At 46.7% G+C, this 25,087-nt stretch overlaps 1 protein-coding gene and 1 long non-coding RNA gene across 7 annotated transcripts in view; one reads left to right on the forward strand and one right to left on the reverse strand.

The window, feature by feature from the left end:
* Positions 1-21,803, reverse strand: part of LOC111737780 — a 43,530-nt gene extending 21,727 nt beyond the window's left edge. Inside the window, exons 1-2 of the long non-coding RNA XR_002779557.1 lie at positions 21,500-21,803; positions 12,688-12,691 (exon numbers count right to left, since the gene is read on the reverse strand). This is a non-coding gene — a long non-coding RNA (uncharacterized LOC111737780). The remainder of the gene's footprint in view (positions 1-12,687; positions 12,692-21,499) is intronic.
* LDLRAD3 (low density lipoprotein receptor class A domain containing 3) overlaps positions 1-25,087 on the forward strand; it is a 187,068-nt gene that overhangs the window by 8,280 nt on the left and 153,701 nt on the right. Inside the window, exons 1-2 of one of the 6 annotated variants that reach the window (XM_023528683.1) lie at positions 4,809-4,828; positions 15,110-15,256. In XM_023528683.1, the coding sequence (XP_023384451.1) occupies positions 15,169-15,256 (88 nt within the window). In that variant the 5' untranslated portion in view covers positions 4,809-4,828; positions 15,110-15,168. Of the gene's footprint in view, positions 1-4,808; positions 4,829-8,914; positions 8,938-9,040; positions 9,179-9,447; positions 9,469-15,102; positions 15,257-25,087 lie in introns of those variants that run through there. The other 5 variants (XM_023528680.1, XM_011356833.2, XM_023528681.1 and 2 more) reach the window with 5 other exon arrangements.

The raw sequence follows: 25,087 nt of genomic DNA on the forward strand, positions 1-25,087 counted from the left end.
GGAACGTTACTAACACCCCAGAGTCCTCACCATGCCTTTGCCTGGTCCCCCACCGCCCAGACCGATTCCCAGCGTCATAGATCACTTTTGCCTGGTTTTGAACTGGCAAGAATAAGAGTGCCTGGCTCCCTTTGCTCAGCATTAAAAAACTTCTACTTTCCACCCCCTTTTCCAGGAGGCGGGTTGTGGGATGACCCTCCACCCACTTAGGTTTCGAGGACAACTCCGAAACCTTGGCGACGAGACACCCCATCAGCCTTGGGCTGCAGGCTCCAGCACTCTCTCCAGATGCCCTTGAATGAGCTCTTTTGTCTTCCAGCAGAAAGCGTGGCCCGATGCCACCTGGAAGATCCAGTGGCGTGAAAGCGGGAGTCCAGCAAGCCATAATTGTGGGCTTACAGTGAGTGCAAGCAGGCCTTGGAGAACCATGCTACATTCCTCACAAGAGGACAAATTCTATTTCTATCCATTAATCAGTCAGAGCCCCCGACACTCCCACAGTGGCCACCAGGGTGAGGGTCTCTCGTGAGGAGGAGGGAGTGGAGACATGTGGCCAAGGGAAGGTGGCTCATAGTCACTTCTGTAGAATATATGTGTGTTCTAAAAGGGAATAATAAAAGGGAGTATAGGCCTTAGGCAGCTCCCCAGAATAACTCATTAAGGAGCAGCCATCCACAGGTTTTCCCAAGTGAGTCCCTGTTCAGAAAAAAAAAAAAAACTTTTTAAAGGAACTTTTTGTTTGGGACTATTGGTTTCAAAACTATGTAGAAGTACTCTTACCCAAACCTGTTTCTCGTAAGTTTCAAGGACAGTTTTGTCTTTTTTATAGTTTGTAAATAGGAAAAGGATGACCTCCCTCCCTCCCTCCCTCCCTCTCTCTCCTCCCGCCATGTTCGTTTTGATAATGAGCAGTGCTGTGCAATCCCTCCCCCAGGTTCTCCAGGCATATTTACTATGATGATATTTTAAGAAGTTATTTTTGAAGCAAAGACACCAGTAGAAAATATACCCACATTCTTAAAGGACCCCTCAGTTCCTTCGCTCAGAGTGTATGTTCTAGGCCATTGCAGAGATAACCGTAAACGCAGGTGCCTCTAAATGATCACGTACGTCTCTAGAGAGAAATAAACAAAACTTTTGGGATTACACCGTACATGATCTGCGGCTTGCCCACCCCCTCTGACCTCATGGTGGGGGTTCTTCCATGTAGGTGCCTCTGGCTCCTGGTTCTTAGAGGCTGCAGTTTTCTGGTATGGATATGCCATAGCACATTTACCCATCTCCCTGTTGGTGGACATTTAGGTTCTTTTGAGCTTTGATAAATACTGAAAAAAAAACAAACAAACAAACACAAAAAACAACTTTCCGCAGGTTTCTCTATGCATTTATATATTCTTAAGGCTAGATTCCTAAAAATGGAATTGGTGAGTCCAAAGGTAAGGTCACACTGACTAGTGCTGGGCACTGCCAGGGGGCCGTGGAGAGCGTGTACCAATCCATGCCCTCACCAGTAGCAGGACAGTGCCAGTTTCCTCACATCCACGCCTGCTCACCATATTCTCCATCTTTTTAACTTTTGCTGATTAGATTGCTTTTAAAAATGGCATTTCCACTTGCATTTGGTCAACCGCCAGTGAGGTTGTGCATCTTTTCCTTTATTCGCATCTTTCCATTTATTAGCCATCTTGGTTTATTTACAATTTTCTTATTGATTTTTAAGGAGTTCTTTGCAATTAGGGACACAGAAGATAGTTTTAAAAGATACATTTAGGGGAAAAAACCCATCTTGATTGGTATTCCTGGCTTCAAAGCGCCATAAAAGATCAAATAGTCTTTTTTTTGGCAACGGGTAAAAGGTTTGGGTTTCCGGTTTGGTTTTTTATTTAATTAGGTGAATTTTTTCCTCCTGGCCAGAGAGTCCCGGCTGTCTGTAAATGTATTATCATTTGTGCAGCGCAGGGTGGATCGTGATGTGAAGTGGAAAGTGAGCGGTGCCAGGCAGGGTTTGGCTCCTGTCAGAGCTGATTATCGCGGACATTCAGTGAGAAGCTGGATCCTTTGCCTCGTTTTCTCTTAAAAACCGTGGCCTGTCATATCTTTAGCATAAAGGCAGCTGATCAATAAAAGAGACAGGGAGGGTCTCTTGCGCTGTGTTGGCAGTTCTGGTTCGTTAGGCTTCTTTATTCCACTGGTATGCCCTAGATCGGTGTTGCTGCCTAAACCCTCTTGGCAGGTTCTCGGGGAGCCAGTGTTCTTCTCTTCATGTCCAGCACCTCTGGAGGGTTGCCACGTTTCCTATTGGTAAACAAACTGGGCTGTTTGTTCAGAGGGTGGCAGGGCTGCCAGAAATGGCGATAGCTGGCGGCCGCGTTCCCAGTGCTCCCTGTGGTGAGCGATGGCAGAGGCAGACCCTTGACCGAAGCCCTCTCAGGTCCCTTCATTCGGCCAGACCACCCTCGCTGCCTTCCGCAGCATGGGGCTTGCTTCTTTGCCTGCTCTGGGTGACAATCCCAGCCCAAAATGCCACTGTCTTTGGTGCAGCTGTCACTACTCCCTGGATACAGAGAGAAACAAACAAAGGCCGAGAGTAGGGTGCTTATGGTTTGGGAATCACTGTGGGGAGAGGGGAAATCAACCTCCCTGTGGATGGAGGCCTGAAGGCTTGACTGGGACCGCCTCCAACGCAAGGCAGAGCAGAAATAGTGGGCCGGCTCTTGTGGGTGTTTTCAGCAATTAGATGCACCCGGACCTGGTTCCTCTCCGCGCCCCTGTCTCCCCCATAACCTGTGTCCAACCTTGATATCTTATGAGCTGGCTCTGAGAATATAGGTCATCATAGAATGGTGGATTAGCCTCCTGGGCAGCGGTGTCAGATATTGCTGATAGCCCATGTCATATGTAGATGGAGTCCTTGTGCCCAGGAGTACTGGAGGCAGGCTCTTCCTTGCTGAGGTTATGGTCTAAAGTATTGGGCTACTTTTGAATTTTTTATTTTGAGTCATGCAGAATTATTGGTTTAAGCTCTAGCTAATCTAGAGATGAAGATTGCCTTCTTCCATTCCTCCATCCATCCTACCTTCCATCCCTCTGTGGAATTGAAAGGGAGTCAGCTGAGTTGGAGGTTGAACTTCGTGGGAGATGAGGTGGCTTATCCAGCAACAGCGTATCTCTCTCTGAAGCAGACAGGAAGCAGAAGTCTGAAGGCAATTGAGGGATGGGTGGAGGGAGAGGACCCTTTGGAGGAATGTTCAGGGAGCCAGCTGTGGGCGGGGGTGAGGTGGGGGTGAGGGAATGGGGGTGGGGGTAGGGAGGCTAAGGGAATGGAGTTTCAGAAGGAGGGAGTGATCCATTTGGTCCAAAGCAACAGAATTGTACATAAGGCCGAGATTGAAAAGTAACCTTTGGACTGAGTGATTGGGAGGCTTGGGAGGCCACTGGTCACTTTGTGAGGACAGAGTCAGGAAAGAAGAGGGGGCAGGAACCAGCTGGATGTCAGGGGATCGAAGGTGGCACAGACTGTAGGGTTCGAACCTATTGAAAGCTTAATCATGTCATTGATTGACTTCTGTCCAGTGTGCAGGTGTTGAGCTGCCCCTCTCAGCACTGCAGTGATCTGAGTTGGAGCCACGCTGTATTGAAAAATCGTTTCTTAACGAGCAGATTTCTTCTCCTGATCTCTCATCTCACCTGGTAGGATTCTGTTGTGTTCAGTCTGAAGTGGGTCCTTTTACACTTGAGCTCACCCTTCCTCTAAGGATTAATCATGGACTATATAATAATGGTATGTCTGGTGTAATGACGTGTTATGTACCTACATTACGCCTAGTCTTTATATAATAGTACATCTTTAATAGTGAATAATAATACCCGTAACAAATGAACTCTGGCTAATCTTATGGCCTCTATTAGTGTGTGTTTGTCTCTGTGTGTGTGTGTGTGTGTGTGTGTGTGTATGTGTATGTATTTTTTTTTCTTGAGAAGTTTTTGTGAGTGATGGACGAACAGCCCTTCAGTTACCCAGGTAGCTTATCCAGGTTGCGCTGGGTCCAACTCCATTTTATAGGGGAGGAATGAGGAGACCGAGGCACTGAGGAGTTAAGCCCATCCCTGAGTTTGGAAGGAGTAGAATTTGAATTCAGAGTCTGTGGGCCACTGAGTGAGACGAGCGCTATAATCCTTCTTTAATTTTTAATTTGCTTTGTTTTCTGCACTGTCAGAAGCTAACCTCCGCGATCTGGAAAACCCGAACAGGTTAGTCTGCACGGTTCCAGCCCTTTGATTTACCAAATCCGACAAGTCTCTTGCAGATGTAAATTGCTCCCTGGGAAAGCTGTACTCATTCAGATGTGCATCCAGACACGGGGACTCCGGCAGTAAATACTGCCTGACGCTGGTGCTTGCTAGATGTACAAATGTCATTTGCTCAAGAAGTCAGCTAATTCCTCATTATGGAGGGCCTGTCGTCGGGCTCAGCACCAGGGCAGGGCATCCGCGTGACCAGATTGTAGAAGCGAGATGGACCAGTTTAATGGCTTAAAGCTGCTAAAGAAAATGTAAAAAGACGCACCGGGTTAATATATATTCCTGCCTTGCTTAGTGATACCAGTTTTATGTGTTTTATTTTCCTGGCAGCATTCCTCTCCTAATCGGAAGTGATAAGCCAAACCTGCTGAGACATATGAAAGGCTGTGGGTAATGGCGGTGAACTGGAGAGGACCATGAATCTATAGGGAAGAGGGGGCAGGTCAGATTCCTGGCCTTTTGGAGGTGATTTTCTCCTGTCCAGGGCAGTGGGGGACCAGCCGCCTCCCAGCAGATGACGGAGCAGGTCAGTTCTGAAGTGCAGAGGCAGGGACCAAGTGTCATCCAGGCCCTGGAAACCTGGCTTCTCTGGCCAGCTCCAGCCCCACCTTTGGCCAGGCTGGTTGATCTGTGGGTCTTAGTCTCTCTGTATTTACAAAGGAGGAGCTACCTTTGCCACCTGCCTGGCAGAGATGCTTTTGGTTCTTCGGGGGAGGAGCCCTGGTGAAGTCCTAGGTGTTCAATTTAAATGCTGAAGGATATATCTGGGACGGGCAGAGGGTGAGGGTTTGCCTGCCATGAGGGCTGGGTATGTGTCTACACAAACGAGAATACCAAGTTGAGCGTTGAAATGGAATGTGGATGTCATCTATTACCGCCTTACTTTACACACAGGGAAACTGAGACCCAGGGAGATAGAACGACGCCCCCAGATTCCAGTGGTGAATCCCATGTGTCTTTCTCTTGACTTGCTTCATAACCACCTTGTCTGGAAGGTGGGGTCATGTTTACAGTTTGGCTGCTGTTCATGAGCTCGAGGAATGATCTAAGCAGGGCTCACTGTTTCCTAGGAATAACCAAACCGAGGCTTCATGTGTTAGAAGACACACAGCCAGGTCGCACTGTGAACTCCTTAACTGTGTTCTTACAACCTGGTGTCTGTCCCCAAACTATACTTTCTTGGACCTAAGTGACCATGGGTCTCAGCTAGCCAACCTCATTTCCAGCAGGCTTACCGCCTACCGAGGCTGTACCCTTTCTATGGAATCAAAGGGAGAAAAGGGCCCCAGCCTTGTCTGAGTACCACTGACAGTACCAGCTTTATGAGGGCAGCCAGGGAGAGTGTGCAGATGGAAAGAAGAAGTAACAAATGCTGGTACTAGTTATTGAACCCCAAGCATATGCCATCTATTTACTTTACTTTATCCCTTTATCTATTTAGATAGATAGATAGATAAATTATATTTCTCTATACCTTAGCAACCCTGCCCAGGTGGCAGGATTACCACAGTTTTACAAATGGAAAATTTTAGCTCAGAGAGGGTAATTCACTCATCTGAAGTCACACAGCTAGTTATAGTGACAAGAGAATTGGGCATGTGGCTGTGTCAAATCACAACCTTGGCTGCCTCAACCAAGGCCATCTTTGCTTAGCCTTCTGCAGCCGCATGCTGAGGGGCAAAGGAGACAGATGGCGTGGACTATTCTGAGAAAGACAGCTTTACTGCGGCTCTTCCCACCCTTATTTAAAAAATATCTGATCTTCTCGTTAGGCCTGGCTATTCTTATTTTTGGAATGTCACAGCTTAATAAGTTGGGTGTGTAAACCTATCTTGTGAGATGTGTTTATTTTTTTTCCTGCACAATCCGCTGCTCCCCTGCAACTGTTGCTGCCTTTCAGAAAATGAAAAGAGTTCGTAATAGACCGAATCTCCCAGATGGACGGCCTTGCGTTGGCTGTTTTTTTCCCCCAGTATGAACACTTGCCTCCTTTTTATCTCTCATACTTTCCTAGCTGATGGGGTTTTTGAAGCTAGAATATTAGTGGTAAATGGTTCCATATGTCTTTCATAGGTTTTTCTCAAATATTAGCGTAATTTTTGTTCTTTATAATAAATTTTATTAATGAAACTTTTTTAAAGGGTGGAGAAAAGTACCAAGAATCACACAGAAAAAGCCTGCGTGCCTTCCACCCAGCTCCGTGGAATTCTGATATTTCATCTTGCTTGCTTCAGATTATTTTGAAGAAAAAAAGTCTTCCAGTCTCGAAGTTCATTGTGTACCCTGTGATCCCATTCGCCAGGGTGTAACTGATCTCTTGAATTTATTATTTTTCTTTCCTGTACATTTTCAAAACTATGTTTACATCTGTATGTAGCCATTGAAGTAGTAATTTTTCAAGCCTGATTTAAGTGATCCTCTTCAACTTGTTTTTTTCCACGATGTTAGGTTTCTCAAATTTTTCCATGTTAATTCATGCCATCCCAGTCTAGTAAATTGAAGCTCTCAGTAGTATTCCATTGTGTGAATGTACCCCGATTTTTCATTTATTCTCTTTTGATGAACATTTCGTGTGTGTCTTGCAGCTAGCTTTATGTTAGTAGTAGCGCTGCCGTGAATGTTCTCAGGCTCTTGTATCTGGCACATTTTCCCCCAGGCGTAGTGCAGGTGCAGGAGAGGGTCGGCTGGGTGGAAGGGTAGGAAGCGTCTTCAGCTTCCCTAGGAATTGCCAAACGGCTCTTCTGCGTTCCTCTCCCACGGGCAGCCTGTGAGTTCCCGTAGCTCCACATCCTCTCACCACTTGAGATTGTCAGACTTAAAAATTTTGCACGTCTGATGGGTGTGAAAGAGAACTTCCTTGTTTTGTTAATCATTCTTTGATTACAAGTGATCTTGAGTGCATATTAAGTGGCTGTCTGAGTTTGCTCATCAGTGACAGTACCCATTCATATGCTCTGTCCACTTTTCCATTGGGTCACCTAATTTTTCTTATGTAGTCTTGTAAGAAAATCCTAGATATCGATCTTTGTGCGTTATATACGTGGCAGATACCGTCTTCTAGTTAGTGGCATATCTTTGAAATTTGTTTATCGTATCTTTTCATGCAGTTGTACATTTTAGTATTTATCAGTCTTTATGGCCTGTGCTTTTCTGAGTCTTATTCCAGAGAGTCTTCCTTACCTTGAGCTCACGAAGATATGCTTTTGGACCTAAATGAAACTCATTCAACTTTTCTGCCCTTATTCCTTAATTTGCTTTGGTATTCTGTGCTCCCCCTGCCTGGGTGTCTCTGCACAGAGGAGAATATAGGCTGCAGAACAGTTCCCAGTGACTGTAGGAATTATTGCGACCGTCCCTGGGCAGATAGGGCTGGGCCGAACTTGGGTTCGGAGCAAAATCCTTCTCCTTGACTGGGTGGCTGTTTCTGAGAGGTGCTGAAGTGCAGGGTTGATTGGCCCTCTCACAAGCCTTGCTTATCTTCAAGCCTGATAAAATTGGTCATAAAGTTGTCCTCTTCAGTGTAGCTCCACTGCCTGATTTGAGCTTCCTGCTGCTGCTGCTGATTAAAGTTGAAAAGACAGCGCATGGGGGGGACAGCTTCTGCTCCAGGTTTTCACCCAGGCCCGACATGCAGCCGAGGACATGGATGTGTGAGCACTCGTAAATGTTCACCTGGAAGTCCTTCCCATCTGTTCCTTTCCCCCTAGGAGCTCAGGAGTGTTCTAAAGACCCAGTCTCACTTATCCATTGTATTTTGCACAGAAACGTAAATGGATTCCAGTAGGGTTTAGATAAATTCACAGAACTAGGGACTGTGAGAATGGAAGGGTCCTCAGGAGCCATTGGCTTCCATTCCCCGACTCGGTCAGCAAGCATTTGCTGAGTGCTGGGTTCCTGGCACTTGCTAGTTGTTGAAGACACAGCGGGGAGCAGGACAGCCGAAGTCCCTGCCTTCCTGGTGAGGGGAGCAGCCATGAAACCACAGGGATCATTTCAGAGTGTGGTGGGTGCGATGGGGTAGAGAGGACGTGCCTTCGAATAGGCTCTCTTGCCATTTTGTCGTTTTAGGCAGATCTACCATCTTCCGCTCAGAAGTCGGTAAACCATGGCCCACGTCCCCGGGCTAAGAACGGTTTTTAAATTTTTAAATGGTCAAAAATAAAAATTAAACATTCGCAATAGATTTTGATGATAGCGAACACCAACTTTGAACCTCAGTCAAGTGAAATGTCACCCGCCCCCCGCGAAGGATTTCATTCTTCTCGTTCATAGGCCTGTATTGCGGGAAAATTGTTCTCAGTTATTAAGATACTCTTTTGAATTTCATCAATAAAAATTTTGTAGGATTTTTTTTTTCCCTCTCATATAAGCCCTTATACAATGTCTTTAATTCGGCCACCTGACCTGCAGAGCCTAAAATATTCATTCTCTGGCCTTTTATAGAGTGTGCAGGCCCCCGTTGTAGCTGTGTGACCGTGGGCAAAGGACTTCTCCAGTCTTTGTTTCCTCCTCTTCAAAACAGGCGTGGTGCCTGTTGCATAGAGCTGTAGTGATGGACTAAGAAGAGCGTGGACGTTAGACTCCTGCCGTGGGAAGAGCTTCGGCAGCTGTTCCATCTTCCCCAGTGAAAAGTTGGTGATGACCGGTTTCCGAAGGGCTGTTCCGGGATGGGGATGAGGGTGGGCGGGGCCCACTGCCCGCCCCTGAGGGTCAGCATCCTGAAGAGCAATGTCCTCCAGTGCTGCTGTCCAGCCCCCGAGCTTGGACCTCGGACCTTGCTCCGGCTACATGCGGGCAGCTCTGCAAATCCCCACGACGTTAATGTCACTCCGACATAATTTTCCTCATGAAACGCAATGAAGCATAACTAAAAAATGTAAGTAACAGCTTCGGGCTCTTAATGAGGCTATAAATACAGGACAAAAATAATTTATAAAGCTATTTCCTGGTAAAGAACTATCCTATTCCTAGACTTTTTAACTTTTTTTTTTTTGCTTTTCTCATTAATACTCGCCATTAGCTTTCTTTGCCAGCTCATTTTGAGAAGGAAACAAAGCATTTATCATTTTGTAACGGTTGCTGTTTTGCATTTCACGGGAGAAGCAAACAAAAAAGCAGCATGAAGTACAGATGCCGAGCAGACAGCTAGGCTCACTCCCTGCCCAGGTGACTTGCTCCGTCCGTTAATTGTTCCTGCAGTAAAATAATACTAGATCTTCCATCAGGGATAAAGATGATACACCTTATGTGTAAATATGAAATCTGTGCAATTATGAAATCTGTAAATGGGCTGAACGATGAGTCATTTTATACTTTCTCACCAATTTCTTCTTTGAACAGATGGGTAAACAGAGGCTGGGGCTGCTGGAATGAGCTCACAGGGCAGGGCGTTGTGTAGTCTAGACAGAGCTGGAGACCTGGCTGTGCTCAGGTGCTTGGAGCCAGCAGCACATCCTCACTTTAGGTTCAGACATCCACACATGACTGCTCCCTTCTTGGTGACAGCCGGCATGTTCCCCTTAGCAAGACTCTAGCAGGAAGCAGTTTGTTCGATGAGAACCAAATAGCTCTGGGAGGTGCTTGGGACAAAAGTCTCTCATTCCATCCGATGCAGATGCCACCATGTAGAGCTGTCTGCAGTCGAAGGGACTTTTGGGATTTTTCTAGGGTGTTTACAGACAGATCACTGCGGACCAGCTCCCTCAGCACTTTACCTGTGCATGGCATGTATGTGTGTGTTTGAAGTGAGTCAGAAGGAAAACAGATGGTTGTTTTCAGTGGCCTCATAACGTTATGGCTGTTGGCACCAGGCGGTGGCAAGAGGTGTATTAATTCTCCGGGGAGTTTTTAGGGAAGATCTATTTAAGATCTGCAAAATGGAACACTAAGCCGTATGTGTCTGTGCATATGTTTATGTATCTTGCTTTGTCGTTCATGGAGCCTGCAGACAGGCTTGTCAAGGAAGCAAAGGAGAAAAACAAAGTTGATTGGACAGAAATCTGAAAGCAGGGCCTGTCAATAGTTTGCAGATGTCAGCTCTCTGTTGCATCATGACAAGGGATATCCCCGGGGGGCAGAAGATTGGCAGAGGGGGAGGTGAGAATGTGGAGGACTCTGGCTGCTAGAATTCCCATTTCTCAGCTGGAAAAGTCAACATCACTAACTGCCAGTTCCAGCTGTCTGAGTTTTTGCAGTTGCCCCAAACTTGGCCTCCTCATCGAATATAAATTTGTGGGTGCCAGAAATTTTGGAAGAAGCTGCTGTAGCAGGCTATTTGCCTTTGCCCAGTGGGGGAGGACTTGGGACTTTTTTTTTTCATTCTCGGTGCAGATGGTATAGTTATTTTAAGTAAGTGATGTGGTGCAGTGAAAATGGGTAACTCTTTTTCATTTTTCAGCTTAATGAAAAAAAGAAAAGGGAGGAGGAATAACCCCAGCTAGCCAACTTTGTGCTAATGCTTGTCTTTTTGGATTCTAAATGGGTCCCAAGACACTGAGATGAGATAAATATTTCAGCCAGTAGAAAGTCCTGCTGTCGAGCAGAAAAGATTTCTCACCTCTTTAAAAGCAGACAGGGTAGCAGTTTACTTGCACAAATCCAGACACCCCCATGTACCTTATTTTTAACTATATATGTACAGATCCCACTCGCCTTTGAGGAGGATGAGGCAGCGGGTGAATAGAACTTTCTAAGGAACAGTGCTAGGGATGGGATAAGTCAGTAACACTTGGTGTTCTTTTTAGAGCATCCACACATATTTATTGGGGACATACTGAACACCGGATGTGAACGACGCAGAACTGAATGAAGCAGTGCCCTTCTGCTCTCTGGGGGCGTGCAGTCTAGTGGGGAGATAGTACAGACACATCAGTCAGCACAAGTTGGGATAAAGGAGAACAGGGGACACTACCAGAATGAAAAACAAGGGGGACCAGCTTTAGGTTGGGTGTCAACTTAAGGGTCTCAGAGTAAGCGATGTAAAGCTGAGGTCCGAAGGATAAAATGAGACTAGCCAGATGGATTAGTTTGCTAGGGCCACTATTACAAAGTACCTGAGATTGAATGGTTTAAATGATAGAAATTTACTTTCTGACACTTCTGGAAGTGAGAAGTCTGAGATGAAAGTATAGGCAGGCTTGGTTTCTTTTTAGGCCTGTCATCTTAGCCTGCAGATGGCCATCTTCTCCTGTGTCTCTTCAGCTGGCATCCCCTCTGTGTGTATCTGCATCCTAATCTCTTCGTATAAGACCCCAGCCATATAGGATCAGGGCCCACCCTCACAGCCTCATTTCATCTTAACCACCTCTTTAAAGGCCCTGTCTCTGAATTCAGTCTCATTCTGAGGTACGAGGGGTTGGGACTTCAACATATGAGTTTCGGGAGGACACAGTTCAGCTCATAATACCTGCAGCACCAGGTAAAAGGTGGGCGGAAGAATTGGGGTCACTGAACGGCACGTACGGAGGCCTCCCTGCAGGAGGGACATTTAAGTCTGAGGAAATGGTTGGAAATGACTTTGCAGAGGTAGGCGGGGGGGGGGGGGGGGGGCGGAACATGCCAGGCCTTGTAAACCATGGCAGGAGTTTTAGATTTACTATAAAGGCACTGAGAAGTCATCAGTAGCATTTTAAAATCTCCCTCTGCTGTGAGGAGACAGAACTGGGGACAGTGAGAAGTGAAAATTGGAAGGTTGGTTTAAGGCAGGATTTCTCAGCCTCGGTCCCATGGACATTTCAGGCTTGGTGGGTCTTGGTTGCGAGGGCTGCCCTGTGCGTTGTAGTCATGCAGCAGCATTCCTGATCTCTACCCACCAGATACCACAACCCAAAATGTCTCCACATCCTGCTGTATGTCCCCTTGGGGTGGGGGTGCATGTAGGCAAAATCGCCCTGTGATGAGAACCACTAGTTTAAAGGGAACAAGAGGTGGTGCCAGTTGACCAAGGCACACTGGATGAGTTTGAGGAAGATTTTTGAAGACAGAATCAATGGAACTTTAACCTTTCTTTGCCTTGGTTTTTCTTCATGCATTTTAGTGTGATGATACTGTCACTTCCCCAAAGTACAGGCTCTGTGCCCCCTGCATACGTAATGAAGTTGCTCAGAAGCACACGAAGAATGTTCCTCTGTGTTATCATTCACCGGGCTCTGGGGATCTCTGGTCCTGTCCGTAAAGCTCTGAGCCTGTGGCTGGCAGGACCACCTGTGTGTAACAGATGTGGTGTTTAGTCTCTGCATCACACCCTTTCATTCGTCAAGCCCATGTGCCGCCAGCCCACCGACTCTCAGAGCAAGCGCTTTGGAATCTAATCTGGCCGATGTTCTGCCTCCGGAAATCTGTTTATCAGAACACGATCTCGCAGTTGCGGTGACTTTTCCTGGGGACTTCTCTTTGAGGAGCTAGCTCTACGAAAGCAAGTGGAGGTGATTTCCCGACAAAACAGAGTGACAGTTGCGTTCTGGAGCCCTGAAGAGCTCCCTGTGAGCCGGCGGAGCCCAGAGCAGTCGTTTGGAGACAGCTGCACTGCGTGGGATTTTCTGGGTTGTGCACTCCATGTCTGGCCGGGATCCAGCACCTGCCTTTCCTTCTAAGTGTCCCTTATAATTCCTACTCTGCCATCCTGAGCCCTCCCCCAGAGATAGTGACTTGCGTTCATATTCTTCTCGGGGTGGGTGGTGGCTTTCAGAGTCCAGTCTTAAGAAGGATTCTGGTGTTGAGTGTGGGCTCAACGGACCGAGTGCCGTGATTAGTGATGTCTGACTTGGTGATAGAATTGATGATATAGTGGCACTGTATGTTCGCAATTCCTGACAATCACAGCTGCATATTTTTTATTCCAGACCTTTCACTGCCCTGGGTTGAGCCTTTTTGTACTGTGCCTTTGCTGTCTTTCTCTAGGCCTGAAGGGCCCTCAACGTTCTATCTCTGTATCTATGAGCGTCCACTGCAAATGCCACCTCTTTTCTGGAACCTTTCTTCAATGCCTTGAATTTTGACTTTATCTTAAGAACGGCGAGGAACCATTCTGTGGCTTTTTAAAGTAAAGGGAAAGATCATGATGCGATCTGCTCTTTAGAAAGGTCAATCTGGCCACGGGGAGGCCAGGTTAGGTGATTGTGGCAGTAACTCTAGTAAGCAATGGTGGCGACCTGGGCTAGAGTTATGGCTTTGGAGACTAGCATTCAGGACTTGGTTCTTGCAGAGGCCCCTCACGGTAGCTGCTTTTCTAGAATTCTTCCGTGAACTCTGAAATACGAAAACTCGCTTTTAGTAGGGAGACGGGCATGTACGTTATTAGTTGAGTACAGGGGCGCAGCTGGTCTGCAGTGACATCCGTGGCACCTGGGCTGACGTGGTGCTGCTCGCCTGTGACTGTCCTTCCCAGTTAGTTGTTGCCTACTTGTTCCAGCTGTCAGATATGTTTAGTCTCACCCCAGTAGCACCGTACCCACACAGCAGAGTAAGTGCTCCTTTCTGCCTAGTGAAGTCAGGAACACTTCAGAGGGAGGGCAGCATAGAGGTTGTATGCTAATAGGTCTGTAGGGATTTACTAGGAGACCCCCACGGGTCGAAGGGCATTCCAGGTAAAAAGAATAGCACCCGTAAAGGATAGGAGTGTGAAAGATGTGACGTTAGGGATTTGGAATAAGATGCTCCTTTTTGGCAAAGCTTGTGAAAGAGGATCATGGGCCCTTCTCTCCCCCTGCTACGTCCAGGCAGGTCCTGACACCCCTCTTAGTCCATGACAATAAAACCATTGGTACCCGGTGTGCCTTTCCAGCCCTGTGTTTCATCTCCGCATATTTAGGACCTAGCACAAGTATCTGGTCATAAATGTTCGATAAATGCTCACCCATGACTCAGGAGGACGCCCTGGAGAGACGGGTCTTTTTTTTTTCTTCTTCTTCTTCTTTTCTAAGACCATTTTACTTCCAGGTGGCTCCTTCTCTCCCAGTCATTGATGCTCTGGCTCAGACTGATGGGATCGATCAGATTCTGGCTCCCTTGACAATCCGCCCCCGGCGTGCATTGGTGGATGAATCCCACGCCCCTCCCCCACGCTCCTGGCCTTCTCTGCTTCTCTGCTTTCTAGACTAAGAGTTAGCACTTTCGAGTGAGAGCCCTGGCATTTTCTGACTATTCACTGGAGTTTCATCTAAACTTGGGGCTTGGTTTTAAACCTCCAGGAACTCTTGGCAAGTAGTTCAGTGACCTTGGAGTTCTCGTGGGCTTAGAGGCCTGACTTCAGTTTCAGTTTGGTCTTTCCTCCCTGTGCAACCTTAGGTGGATCGATTTTGTGGGCTGGGGCTTCCATTTTCTAAAATGAAGTTATCTGCCAATATCCACTTGGCCCAAGTTCAAGGATTCTGTGATTGTAAGACCACAGAGTCTGAGACCTGGCAGGAGCCCGCAGTCCCTACTGCTGGAGGCTTTGGGCGTCCAGCGCTCCATCACCACTGTCTTGAAACCTTCATTTTTAGTCACTGATGATGGCCAGGAAAAACATTTGGATTTTCAACTAATCCTTTTGACAGAGAAAGAAGTAAAGTCAGTGAGCACCTAATATGTGCCAGGCACCTACTAAGGGCTTTCCCCTTATTTCTCCCTCAAGTCCTCTCAGAATCCCCAGGGGTAATTTCTCATTCCATTTCACAGATGAGGAAACTGAGGCCCAAAGCGATCAAGTCACCTACTGGAAGCCTCACCCACACAGCCCATGCCAAACCAGAGCCCTTTCGGTCGAGGGGCTCGGGTCCTTGCCACCGTCGCCGTGCTGGCTGACCTCTCTGTCCCCTCTGTCCCACAGAGAGCCAGCTGCTCCCTGGGAACAACTTCACCAACGAGTGCAACATTCCGGGCAACTTCATGTGCAGCAACGGGCGGTGCATCCCGGGCGCCTGGCAGTGCGACGGGCTGCCCGACTGCTTCGACAAGAGCGACGAGAAGGAGTGCCGTGAGTGCTGGGCCCTGCCGGGCCGGGGAGGGGGTGCTGGGGCAGCGGAGGAGGCCCCATCCTCATGGCCAGCAGTCCTGCCCTCTCCACTCCAGAGCTCTTTCTCAGAGGAGCATGGCCTGTGCAGAAACAGGAGTCTTGGTGGGGACGGAGCCACAGCTCTGGGAGAGCAGAGGACCCCTCCACCAGGCGCTCCTAACCCTCACTCTGCGGGACTGTCATTGCCTTCACTTTGCACACGAGGAATCTGAGACCCAGAGGTTATGTACCTGCAGTATCTACTAACCAAGAAGCAGCTGACCTGGATTTGAACCCAGGGCTGCCTGACCCCGAGGCTCAGGCTGGTAACCATCTCGCACATCTCGTACCTCATGCAGTGTTCTTGACGATTAAGTAAGGTGTAGCATCATGTCAAGGATCCAGCATGGAGTTGGTACTGACTAGTAGTAATTTGCTTCCACGTGCTCCTTTCCTCTGCCAAAAAGACCCGGGCATCATCTTCAAACGGGTACCACCAGGGCCTTGGGGCAGGGGTAGAGAGAGGGAATCTTCTCTGATCCTCGCCACCCCACCTCCTTTTCAGTCTCTTACCCGTTTTGTGCCCCCAAAATATATGTGAGATTTGGGTGAGGGGTAACCTATGAGAAAGGAGGCCCCTGGGCTGTGAGTGGAGGGGCATCCAGGGGTCCACTACTCCTGCTCCCTGTCCATGCCCCTCTTCCTTACCAGAGTTTGGTGCCACAGAGTGAGCCTGGCTGTGGCACCCTGGCAGGTGGGAAGCACACTTGATGAGTGCTGGGACCTGGGGTTATCTCGTGGGTGGCTTCCTGGGGACCACACAGCTGGACAATGGTCCTTGCCTCTTTCCTGGGCTTTGGGCAGTGGGCCACAGGGCCTTTCTGACAGGAGAACTGAGGGTTCTGGCTCTCCAGCTGCTGTCTCTCTAGAAGCCAGCTGAGGATGTGGCTGAGGAGGGCCCGATTATCTGAACTTTTAACAGAGCTGGTACTGGGATTTGGGGCCCAATCTGTTGACCCAGGGGAAGGAGCACTGGGTTTGGAGTCTACCTCCAGAGCCAGCCACCCCCGCCTTCGTGGGATGCTCCTGGGCGAGCTGTGCACTCTGAGACTGGCCCCTCACCCGTGCAAGGGGTCTAGCATTCTTGCTGCCTACCCCTGCTCTTCAGAGAAGTTTTCAGGGGTATGGACTGGGAGTATGTTTTTTGATGGGAACTGTTTTGTTTGTTGCATGATTTTTTCTGAATAGACCACTATACATAATGCATTTTTAGTTTCGCAGAGTTTTAAAAAAAGTATTGCATCTATTTCAGCCTTTTCTGTTTCTAGCATGGCTTCAAAATTACTAGACATTTAATATTTGTCATTTGAGTATCAAATGAGATAGCATGTGTCCAGTTTTGAGCATTATTAACGCTATACAAATATGCAGAATGACCATTTTTAGGATGAGGTCTGTATTTGAACTCCAGTAAATGCAAATTGTCCTTCGTGGGGAAGGGAATGAATATTCAGCACAGATAAGTCTGGAACAATGTGGGGCTGGAAGTTGAAACTTGTTTTATTTCCAGCTTTGTTAGTACCAGCTGTGTGATATTAGCATCCTCTGACATTCAGTCCAGAGCCATGATTTCAGAATTCATGTGCAAACTGGAGGAGGTGGTGGAGAGAGAACATAGGATGGTGCGGGCAGCTGCCCGGCGCTGCTCGTTTAGTTTGGAACCGTGTCACCTTGGCTGTTGGCCATCATTTTTTTCCTCCTCATTTCCTACCCTTAACCTCCAAGTGTAGCGGAGACTTGATTGACATATATTTAGTCTGTCAATCAAAACATAATTTTAAAAAACCATACACACAAACACATGCATTGAAAAAATCCTCTCTGTTGCCTTTGTGTGTGTGTGTGTGTGTGTGTGCGTGTGTGTGTGTGTGTGTGTGTGTGTGTGTCTTTAAATGATAAAAACAGAAACGCTAGAAGGTTTAGACAATAGAGGGAAGGAAAAGAAGTCATTTTGTAAAATAAGATCTATTTGCATTTTAAATTTCTTACACATTGCCTTCCAGTCTAGGAGTCTTGGATGTGAGCACCCGGATGTCCAAACCTCGCCCACCCTTCCGCCCTCCCGCCCCACTCCTCCCTTGCTATGTGGTCTTAGGAAAGTTACCAGCCTATTCTACACCTTAGCCTTTGGAGGCTTAAATGAGAATTCCTTAACCTCCTGGTGCTCCAATTCCTTCCTCTCCAAAATGAGAATAAAAGACTTCCAATAAGCATTGCTGTGAAGTTCGAATGCACATCACGCACACAGCACAGCGCCTGGGTGTGGTGACTTGCAATCATGAAGCGTTACCTGTTGGTCAGTCTGCACAGACCCTTCTGTCTGGTGATCGTCATGGGGACCTGTGATTGAGTACTCGCTTTTTTCTGCTTCCCATTGGAGTCCCTTTGCCACATTACCATATTTAGCATTTATAATTGTTGTTTTGTGAGGTTGCCTACTGTTCCATCAAGCGGACACACACTGCAACCTAACCGTTCTCCTGCCGTTGGGTGTTTAAGTCTCTTGTTTTTTTACTTCGCCGATCAAAATGTTTAGTGTCCATTAAGGAATTTATACATCCCCAGAGGACACAAGACTGTTTCAGCCAGAGCCAGGATGGGCTGAGCTGAGGTCTCCAGGGTACTCAGTAGACCATCTTTTCAAGGGCACCCCGAGAGTGGCCGGTTTAGAATTTGTGCCACCTCCTCTCGTGTCTTGCTCAGAAGTTACAAAGCCTTTTCTTGGATTCCTTGGAACAACTCCGTACTTACGGAGAAGAGAGTGAAGGCGGCTGATGGTCTCACCATAGAGGGGTGATTGCCTCAAGTGCCCTATGAAACAGCTTTGGTGTTTAGGAGATAATATACTTAAACAAGGAGAATTCTTGCCGTTTTCAGGGAGTGAGAGAAGAGCCCAGAGAGGGGTTTCATGGTGGGGTGTGAGGCAGTGAGCAGCTTATTCTGCATCCACGGCAGAGGAGAGATTTTTGTAAGATAGGGAGAGAGAAACTTATTTTTTTTATCATAAAGGGAATGAAATAACATATTGTAAAAATTTTGGAAACAAGGAGGATAAAAAAACAGAATCACACAGAGTCACTACTCTAACAGAACTGTTAGCATCTTAGATGTTTTCATTCAGGCTTTGCCCAGCTGTAATAACCATGGATATACATTTTTATATTTTGATTTTTTTTTCCAGGTAACATTTCAGCATTTTAATATTTTCTATTTTCTATGCTTTTTAAAATATTTCTCTTTATCATTTTTATGGCTTAAACAGTCCATTCATTTGATGCAGTATAGTTTATTTACTCATTTTTTGGCATTTATGTTGTTTCCAGTTTTTCACCGTTAGAAATGGTGTTCACTGTTGTGCACATGAGGGTGGGCGTGGCTCTCCTTTGGGAAACTCTCTTAATCTAATCTAGATTCTCAGAGATGAAACACTGGGTTGAAGGACAGAGGCCTTTTCGGGCCCTCGATACAGGCTGCGCACTTGTCCTGTGGCAGGTTGGCACCAGCTTGCTCGGCCACTGGCAACGTGTGAGAATTCCGACTTTGTTTTAGTCTTGGCAGCATTGGGTAATAAATATCTTAAAAAATATTTTTTTCTGGTTTATTTAATAGTTTGAAAACAGTTATGTGTTTTAATATTTATTTTTTATTTTCTACAGAGGTTGAATGTTTTCCCATACCCCTGTTTACTAGTTGTATTTCTGACTTTGTGAAATATCTGTTAATGGACTAGAATAAATTTCCACCTGGGTTGAGTCATTAAATTTTCCACCTCATGAATCTGGGGAACCTCTCTCTTCGAGTTTTGAGAGTAGAGGCTCATTTTGGGATAGTTTGAGTGTATTTCTGCTCTTGATTAGTGGCGTGCCCTAAAGGGTTGTTTATCTAAATAACTTTTTTTTGTAACAAAAGAAATAGAGATGCGTTTTAGAAAAACATGGAAGCTTTATGAAAACACTAATTGTGATGTGCCCTTACTTGAGCTTCCTCTGGGCTGCAATGTTGCAGACACGTTACGTTATGTTAACTCGTTTGATTGTCACAAACCTTATGAGGAAGGGACTGTCATTATCTGCAGATGCGGAAAATGAGCCACAGAGAGATTACGCAGAGCTTGCCTATTGCTCCAGAGAGTAAGGCCCCTTCCCCTTCCTCCTCCAGAGGCCACCAGTGGGCCCGGCCTTTCTCTACACGGATCTGTGTTACTTTACTGAATGAGATTCCATTCGAAGTTTTAATGACTAATCAGCCTGTTTAAAAAAATTAAGAAATGTTGCTGATGTTTTTTTCTGTGTAAATGATGTCTAAAATGGCTGTTAGTCCTGTGAGTCTCTGAAAGAAGACACCATACTTTCATTACTTACTGCCTCTTGGTTTAATAATAAGGTGGCAGTCCAAATTTCCAGAACCCACATGTGGCCCGAAGTCAAGAGTCTTAACATCTTCTTCCAGCTTTGTGTTGGATTGTAGCTGCCCTTTCTGCGTCCTAACCAAATGGGGGAGAAATTGTGAAGGTTTGAGATTCTGGTCACAAGGTGGTTCATTTTCTTCTTGGGAAAATTATGTTGATTGATATCTTTGACCAAGCATGTACAGACGTGTGTGTGTGTGTGTGTGTGTGTGTGTGTGTGTGTGTGTTGGGGGCAGGGAGGAAGGGAAAAAGAGATGGGGGTAAATTCAAGGATCTTGTCAAATGATAAAATTTTGCTGAATCTCAAAGTCCAAAGACATCCAAATAGGTGCAAAAATGGAATTTAAATTTTATTTGCTTTTCTGTTCCCAGCCATTTCTTGAGCATGACTTTTAAGAGCTCAAGTATGATGGCAGATCCATGAACTAGGGTTGAGAGGGCAAGTTTGGAACAACGATCACCAAGAAATATAAAAGGGGAGAGTCGTGGGGGCAGAAACGCTTCCTCTGTTCTTTTCATCGTCCTTCTCATTTTCTGCCTCCAGGTGGCGCCACACATAACATTTTCTTTTAAACCTGGTACCACCACAGGGCAAAGAGAGATGAGGGAAAAAACTGGATTCTGAGTTCTTATGCTTTCCAAACTTTAGCAGTAATTCAGCTATTTCACCAAGGCACCTAATGTTTGGCTCACACGCTATGCTCCCAGGAAATCAGGAAGTTCTTAAAGGATGGATATGGTTTGCTTCTTCTTAGGCTGCTCTGTCTTTTCTCAGAGAATGGGATGGTGACAGCTGACTTTCTGTGGCCTAGGATGGCAGCTGTCCATGAACTAGATGCAGCCACAGCGGAGTTTATTCTTTACCTTCAGTTGTGGGTAAAGCAAAATTGGCAAAACTCCATTGTTGACTTGTGTTCCATCCCCACACCTCTCCATTTATACATGGAAGACCCAACACCCAACACCTCAGAATGTGGCCTAATTTGGAGATTGGGTCTTTATAGAGTTAATCAAATTAAAATGAGGTCATTAGGATGATACGACTGTGTCCTCGTATAAAGGGGGACATTTAGATGCAGAGATACATGCAGAGGAAAGAAAATGTGAACGGACATAGAAGATGACCATCTGCAAGTCAGGGAGAGAGGCCCAGAACAAATCCTTCCTCACAGCCCTCAGAAAGAACCAATCCTGCCGACACCTTGATTTCATACTTCTGGCTCCTAGACCTGTGAGACAATCCATTTCTGTTGAAGCCACCAGTTGTGGCACTTCCTTATCACAGCCCTCCCAAACTCATCCTGCCGTCTACCCATCCTCTAGCTTGCTTTTTAAATGTTGTTATATAGTGAGTGACAGCTGTCCCACAGGAAGGCATTCGTAGACATCCTGCTGCCGTTTTTTTTTTTTTTAATCAATATGAAAGTAAGAACCTTACTACTATGGGTTGAATTGTGTCCCCCAAAAAGATATGTCAACACTCTAACCCCCAGTACTTCAGAAAGTGACTTTATTTGGAAACGTGAGCATTGTGGATGTGCTTAGTTTAAATGAGGTCACACTGGAATCGAGTGGGCCCTTAATCCAGTAAGACTGGTGTCCTCATAAGAAGACAGTGTGGAGCTATGAGGGAAGAAGGCCATGTGACAGTAGGGGCAGAGAATGGAATGATGCAGCTGCAAGCCGCGGAATGCCAAGAATTGACAGCTGCCACCAGAAACTACAAAGAGGCAGGGAAAGATTCTACCCAGAGTCACAGAGGCAGCATGGCCCTGCCGACCCCTTGATTGCAGACTTCTGGCCTCCAGAAATGTGAGAGAATAAATTTCTATTGCTTAAAGCCACTCAGTTTATGGTACTTCCTTTGGCAGTCCTAGGGAACTAATATACTTCCTGGGGACAGTTAAAGCCATTTGGGTTTCGGTGGGCTGGCTTGGCCCAGTAGATGCAGGCCTTCTTTTATTAACCTCCCGATCCCCTGCCATAGTGCCAGGCCTCTGCGGAAGAGTCATGCCCTCCATTTCTGCTTGGGCACACTGCCTGGTCATGTGATCGAGGTGTCCCTTTTTTCCAGGTCTTGGTTCTGGCAAGCTGTTGCTAAGTGCTGAATTTCAAAAGGCTTCTGAAGAAGTTGCACTTCAGAAAACAAAACTGGCTCTTAAAAGGGTCTAGAGAATATCACTGTGATTTAATGCCGTCTCCGCTGAACACTTCAGAATGAAAACACACCTTCCCCACACCGCTCATCATACAGAAGAAATCCAAGACCTGTGTGTGTGTGTGTGTTAATGTTGCCTCTTTTCTAACTTAGTCATTTTCTTTGTGTATTTGTTTTTAAACATTTCAGGTAATACCGGGCATGCCTCCCACTTCACAATTTCTTCCATCTCAAATGCGAAACTATAAATTTTGTGCTTAAGAACTGGGGCTTGGGGGCCAAACAGGGCTGGGTTCTAACCCCAGCCTTTTTGTGTGACCTCTGGTGACCCCTGCCCACCATTTTCCCTCACTCTACACCTTTTTCCTCCTCTGTAAGATGAGGATAACAGCAGTAGCCACTCCAGTGATATGTGCTATGTCCAGGCCATAAGCCAGTTAGAAACGAGCTGGCTTTAAGCAGTAGGCCCTGTTTCCTGGTGCAAACAGGCTGAAGATCAGTTCTGTTGAACTACTGAGCACTGTCTTAAATGAGTTATGTATATGAGGCTTGGAGCTGGGTGGCTGGTTTGGGTTAAGCATTAGGGAAGTGCTAACTGATGTTATTCTTTCAATAAATGCTAATGACATTATCCTCAAACCCAAGTCGCAGTGACATTCCTGACTGGGAAAGTGCTAGAGGTTACTGCTCTAGCCGAACCCATGCCCGGCCTCCCTAGAGCCACACTTTCCCTTGTCTTCCACCCCTTCCCTTCCTGCTCTCACTTTGAAAGCCTGAGCCATAGAAACACCTTCCTTGGCTAGGTCAACATCTTCTTTTCACTTGAGAGAGTCTTGAACACACAGTCATGAGCAGTTATGAAATTCTCCAGCTTAGAGCTCCAGGGAGCCAGCCAGACACTGAAGCTGGTACAGAAGGGAAGGAAACAGATATTCGGGGGCCTGAGATAAGCCAGCCAGGCTCTCTGGGTCCCTGGGGGTGGGGGCTGGGTTTGGAGGTAGCTTTCTTGCATTCAGTAGGGGGACCTCTGAATGAGTCTGCAGTTGTTCCCCACCAACCAGAGTGGCCACTGTTGGCTTACTCCCAACTCTGCTGGAGCCCCACACAGTTAAGCACCTGAGTGGATTTCGATGATGGTATTTTGCTTCACGGCTTGAACTGTCTTCTCCAGTCTCCACCTTTATTACGCTGGCCTGAAACCAGAACTGCTCCCTGCAGCCAGGTCTTCGGTCTAGAACTTGTAGAGGTTACGGACTTCCAGATCCTTCCCCCGCCTCCAGATGTGCTCTTCGTGCCTGTGCTGATGGTAGGAAAGACTTGCAGTCCAGATGTTGGAAGCACAGCATAAATTCCCAGCTTGTCACCTGACAGCTACGTAGAGTCACTTCCGGCTCGTGGGGCTACACTTGACCTAACATGAATTTGACCTTGTATAAACTTTTCCTAAAAGGGAAAAAAAAGTAGCTGTTTGAAGATGCCAGCACTAGGTAGAGAAATACAAATGGCTCTGAAACTCTCTGGGTATATTAGTTCGTTAGGGTTGATGGAACAAAATGCCCCCAAAGGATGGCTTAGAACAACAGAAATCTATGCTCTCACAGTTCTAGAACTAGATGTCTGACATCATGGTGTCGACAAGACCATGCTTTCCCAGAAGGCTCTAGGGGAGGGTCCTTCCTTGCTTCCTTGCCGGCATTCCTTGGCTTCTTCCGCTTGTAGATGCAATACTCCAACTTCTGCCTCTGTCATCACGTGGCATTCTCCCTGTGCATCTGTCTCTGTGTCCAAGTTTCCCTCTTCTTGAAAGGATGCCTATAATTGGATTAGGGTCCACCTTAATCCAACATGACCTCATTTTAACTTCATTATGTATGCAAAAACCCTATTTCCAAATAAGATTGTGTTCACAGGTCCAGGACGCAAATAACCAACTACACCGGGTACCTGTTGGAAAGAAAGGTGGGGTGCCCTGTGCACAGCAGCTACTACAGGACAAGGCCTTTACACTCATCTCCATGCCGTGTGGATGCTCGCTGCATCCGTTTGGGAATTTCATTGTTATTTATGTTACCCTCCCTTTTATATAGCAGAGTGGTCATGGAACAGGACCAGATGTGTCAATAGAACAGGAATGGTTTGGAAGCCTGGGAGGAGTGTTTTATATGAGAAAATAAATAAATAAATAGTAAAAAAGAAAAGCCAGCTATATGTAGTCTTAACTTCTGTCCCTGGCACCTTGATTTTGGCCACTTTCATGGAGAAGAAAGGAACGCCAGTTCGTGCGTGCAGCCACCTGTGAGACTTCTGTGCCTTTAAAAACCAGGGGGTGGGACGTGCAGTAACTAAACTGATGCCTGCAGCTCTCTGCCTGGCAGTCCACCTGGGAGGAAGCTGGGAGGGCTCCCGGCCAGATGGAACAGCCATGCCTTCTGCACAAAGACACTAAAAACTCAAATTAGTTGCCAGTGTTTCTAAAACTTGCACATAAAATTGGGATTATCAGGTTTTCTTGAAAAGTCAGATTTAGCATTTGGATACTCTGCACTCAGAGAACCTTGTTTCCGCCCTGCTTCTGTTATGCGTTTTACCGTCTTGCCCATTCAGGGGCCTCCAGTATTTAATTGTAACACACACCTCTTTTCCCATTTTCAGATCTCAGAAATGCCTCCTGTAAGTGATGGGATAAGAAAACATGGTGTCCAGGTTTAATGTTTTTTCTTTCTGAGTTGTACATAAAAGAGTGGCGAACCTCACAATCGGGGGCATCTTGGAGTCAATGAAATGTCTGTGACTTTCTCTGATCGTTAACGCAGGATGTTTCTTTCAATCAAGGGTGCTGACATTCCCGAGTAGGTAACCATATAATATACCATAAGTGTGTGTTTCCCTTCGCGTGCTGGGCTTGAGGACGGGAGGCGGGTGCGGAGCGGGAGGGCCCTGGCTCCGAAGCCACACTACCTGCGTTGCATCCTGGCTCCATCACGTGTGAGCTGTGGGACCTGGGCAAGGTACGTAAGCCTCAGTTTCTTTAAATCTCATGGGATTTTTGTGAGGCTTGAATGAGCTAAAACCTTGAAAACCCTTCATACAGACCTGGCACATAGTAAGTGCTCAGTAAATGTTAGTACTCTTAATGGCAGTATGGAGTCTCATTTTTGGTTTACATCCCATCTCTGCCACTGGCTAG

This window comes from Pteropus vampyrus, unplaced genomic scaffold (assembly GCF_000151845.1).
Source record: "Pteropus vampyrus isolate Shadow unplaced genomic scaffold, Pvam_2.0 Scaffold31, whole genome shotgun sequence".
Taxonomy (NCBI): domain Eukaryota; kingdom Metazoa; phylum Chordata; class Mammalia; order Chiroptera; family Pteropodidae; genus Pteropus; species Pteropus vampyrus.